The 2,800-nt window shown below is 29.4% G+C and overlaps 2 protein-coding genes across 2 annotated transcripts in view; both read left to right on the top strand.

Annotated features, from left to right (window-relative positions):
* Window positions 1–2,222, top strand: part of Tex12 (testis expressed 12) — an 8,249-nt gene extending 6,027 nt beyond the window's left edge. The window contains exons 4-6 of the mRNA XM_033764332.1: window positions 931–1,040; window positions 1,136–1,187; window positions 1,942–2,222. Of these exons, the coding sequence (XP_033620223.1) occupies window positions 931–1,040; window positions 1,136–1,187; window positions 1,942–2,086 (307 nt within the window). The 3' untranslated portion in view covers window positions 2,087–2,222. The remainder of the gene's footprint in view (window positions 1–930; window positions 1,041–1,135; window positions 1,188–1,941) is intronic.
* Bco2 (beta-carotene oxygenase 2) overlaps window positions 969–2,800 on the top strand; it is a 30,855-nt gene continuing 29,023 nt past the window's right edge. The window contains exon 1 of the mRNA XM_033764326.1: window positions 969–1,040. The gene's annotated coding sequence lies outside the window, so the exon portion shown is untranslated. The remainder of the gene's footprint in view (window positions 1,041–2,800) is intronic.

Raw genomic sequence — 2,800 nt, forward strand, 5'->3', positions numbered from 1 at the left:
AAAAAAAAAAAAAAAAAAAAATCAGAAATTATTTGGAGATTTCTCTTTGATAGCTGGGAATCTACAGACAGAATGGAGTCCATGCCTTTACATAGGATTTTATGTAATTATTTTGCTAGAGCAAGAAAAGTATCTAAATGCTGTACTGATTGACCTTTTAAAGAACCGTGTATATAGTTCTTTACGTCTGCCCATACTAATTGATCTGTTGCATTTGAGATATTTGTTTGCTCCTTGAGCACATTTTGCATCACATAATTTTGCAAGCATTTGGCTGATGTCCAAATTACAATTGCCATAATGCTATGAAAACATCTGCTGGCTTAAGATACAAGACACTTTTTCATAGAGTATTTAAAGCATATTCAGAATACAATATTTTTTGAGAAAGGTCTCACTATGCATTGCAACCTGGTCTGGAACTTACTATGTAGCCTAAGCTGACCTCAAACTCAGGGCAATCCTCCTGTCTTATCCTCAGGCGTTCTAGGATTAGAGTCATATGCCATCATACCTGGCTCAAACTCTAATTTAAAACCTAAAATTTAGTATATTGAGGAAGGTGCTTTTTGGGTCTAAAAGTTTCCTTGATAATATAATAATTATATATAATAATATTTCAAGTGTATAAAATATACTTTTTAGCATATTCACTTTATTCTAAAATTATTTTATTTGTTTATTTTTTTAATGTTAAAAATTGAACCCACGTTGTTAAGTGTGATAGGCAAGTACTCTACCATTGATCCACATCACCACCCTGTATTTGTTTTTTTAAACAAACAGAATGTATGTGATGTATGTGTCCTAAGGTTATCATTGGCCATGAATCCTTTTTTTTTTTTACTTCTCTTAGCCTCAAAAGCCAGATAGTCCACTGCTGTCCTTTATTGAAAAATCAGATTCACCATTCTGTGACTGTTCTGATAGCCTCAAACCAGATAGTCCACTGCTGTCCTTTATTGAAAAATCAGATTCACCATTCTGTGACTGTTCTGGACTGTTTTATAAAGATGAGGCCCTGGAGAAAGAGTTGAATGGTGATGTATAAAATGCTTACATTTCTAAACTTTGATTATCTCATAGAGAAGATTTGTTATATTTCATAACTTACTCAATGATTTTTTTTAAACAGACATGAGCAAGGAAGTTAAACTAATGTTTTTTGCATATGCGAACATCTTAAGGCAAGTATTTACAGTATATTGTCTTGGAACTTTATGTTAGAAATAGTAGTTTTCCTCTAAAAACTGTAATGGGAAGTTTAATTCTAAGGCTGAAAAAGTATATCAAATAATTAAAACTTTGAAATTTTTATTTTATTTCAAATTCCTTATAATAGATTGTGTTTCAGGTTCCAACTACAACTTTTCCTTTAAACATCTCTTGTTTTGCTATTGCCAGAGCTAATACTAGATTGGATATATTTTGACCTCTAATTAGAGATCATGATACTAATGTTAAATTTTATGTAAATATCACTTGATGAAATTAATATTACTAATAACATATTGAAGATAAATATTTTATGTATTTATGTTTTCTTTACATATGTTTACATTTAAATATTTATTGGCCTGATATTATTTTATGAGACTAGTGTATTATGAAGTGGTATTTTAAACCACTTGGAAGTCATTATACTTATGTGTAATGGTTTATGTGGCTGTAAAAATAATTTATGTAGTTTAATATTAGAATTATAATGCATAAGATGCATATTTCTCTGTGTCAAAAGACTTTTTGAGCAAAATTATGAGTATTTGTGGGACTAATTTAACCTTTTCCTTTTTCTGAAGAGGTGAGTACATTAAGCTCTCTCATGTCCAAACCTATTTAAGTGAAATAGTTAACAAATATAGTATAATAAATAAATCACCATGATGGTATATTTAGGCTTTATAACTTTAGTTTAACCTAAAGCTTTCTTTTTTCTGTTAGTGAGAGAGCAGCAGTAGATGCATCTTACCTTAATGAGATAGATGGACTCTTCAAAGAAGCCGATACTATTGAGAACTTTCTGATACAAAAAAGAGAGCACCTGAGACAGAGGCTTACAGTGATTACAAACACACTGAAAAGATAAAAATGTGTACTTAAAATAAGTTGAGAATTTAAGCCTGTTATTGTTGTAATAAGTGAATGATGTTTATACTCTGAGAGCTCCCTAGATGGTAAAGATAATATATATCTGAAACAGAGATTTTTTTTCTAGACTTAAAAAAGAACTTTAAGTTGGACATTAATATGAAGTATGGAACTTTTCTTTTGAGGGTTAAATATTTGGAACTCCCTTGGACTTTTAGCCTTTCTTAAACTTTTAGAAGAGGACTTAGTTCATTTTATTATGTTTAACAATATGGTACTTTTTTCTTTTAGAATACTTTGTTTAAGTAGCAGATAGATTTAGGGAGAATTTTGAAATAGTTTTAGTGGTCAGTACTATAAAATAATTTTAAACATGGAAGGTAATTTGTCTAGTTTCATAATGTGTAATAAAATATAACTCCTAATGCTATATAATAGTACCATTTGCTTTTTTCACTATTAGTTTTTATATATGACTAATAAAAGTTTGGCTTAAAATTATTTTCTTGTGATAAAATAGTAAAATAAAAACCAGAAAATGCTAACTAGCACCTTGTATGAATGGGTTTTTACACATTAATTACATCAGTTTGTAGCTAATGAATTGTATTCATCATGGTGGTATGGGATAGAAATTAGTGATCCAGAAATAAGGAGACTGGCTTAAACAAGATAACTTTGGCAAATCACTTCAATCTTATTATATATATAT

This window comes from Fukomys damarensis, unplaced genomic scaffold (assembly GCF_012274545.1).
Source record: "Fukomys damarensis isolate Sample0158 unplaced genomic scaffold, DMR_v1.0_HiC HiC_scaffold_16, whole genome shotgun sequence".
Lineage (NCBI taxonomy): Eukaryota > Metazoa > Chordata > Mammalia > Rodentia > Bathyergidae > Fukomys > Fukomys damarensis.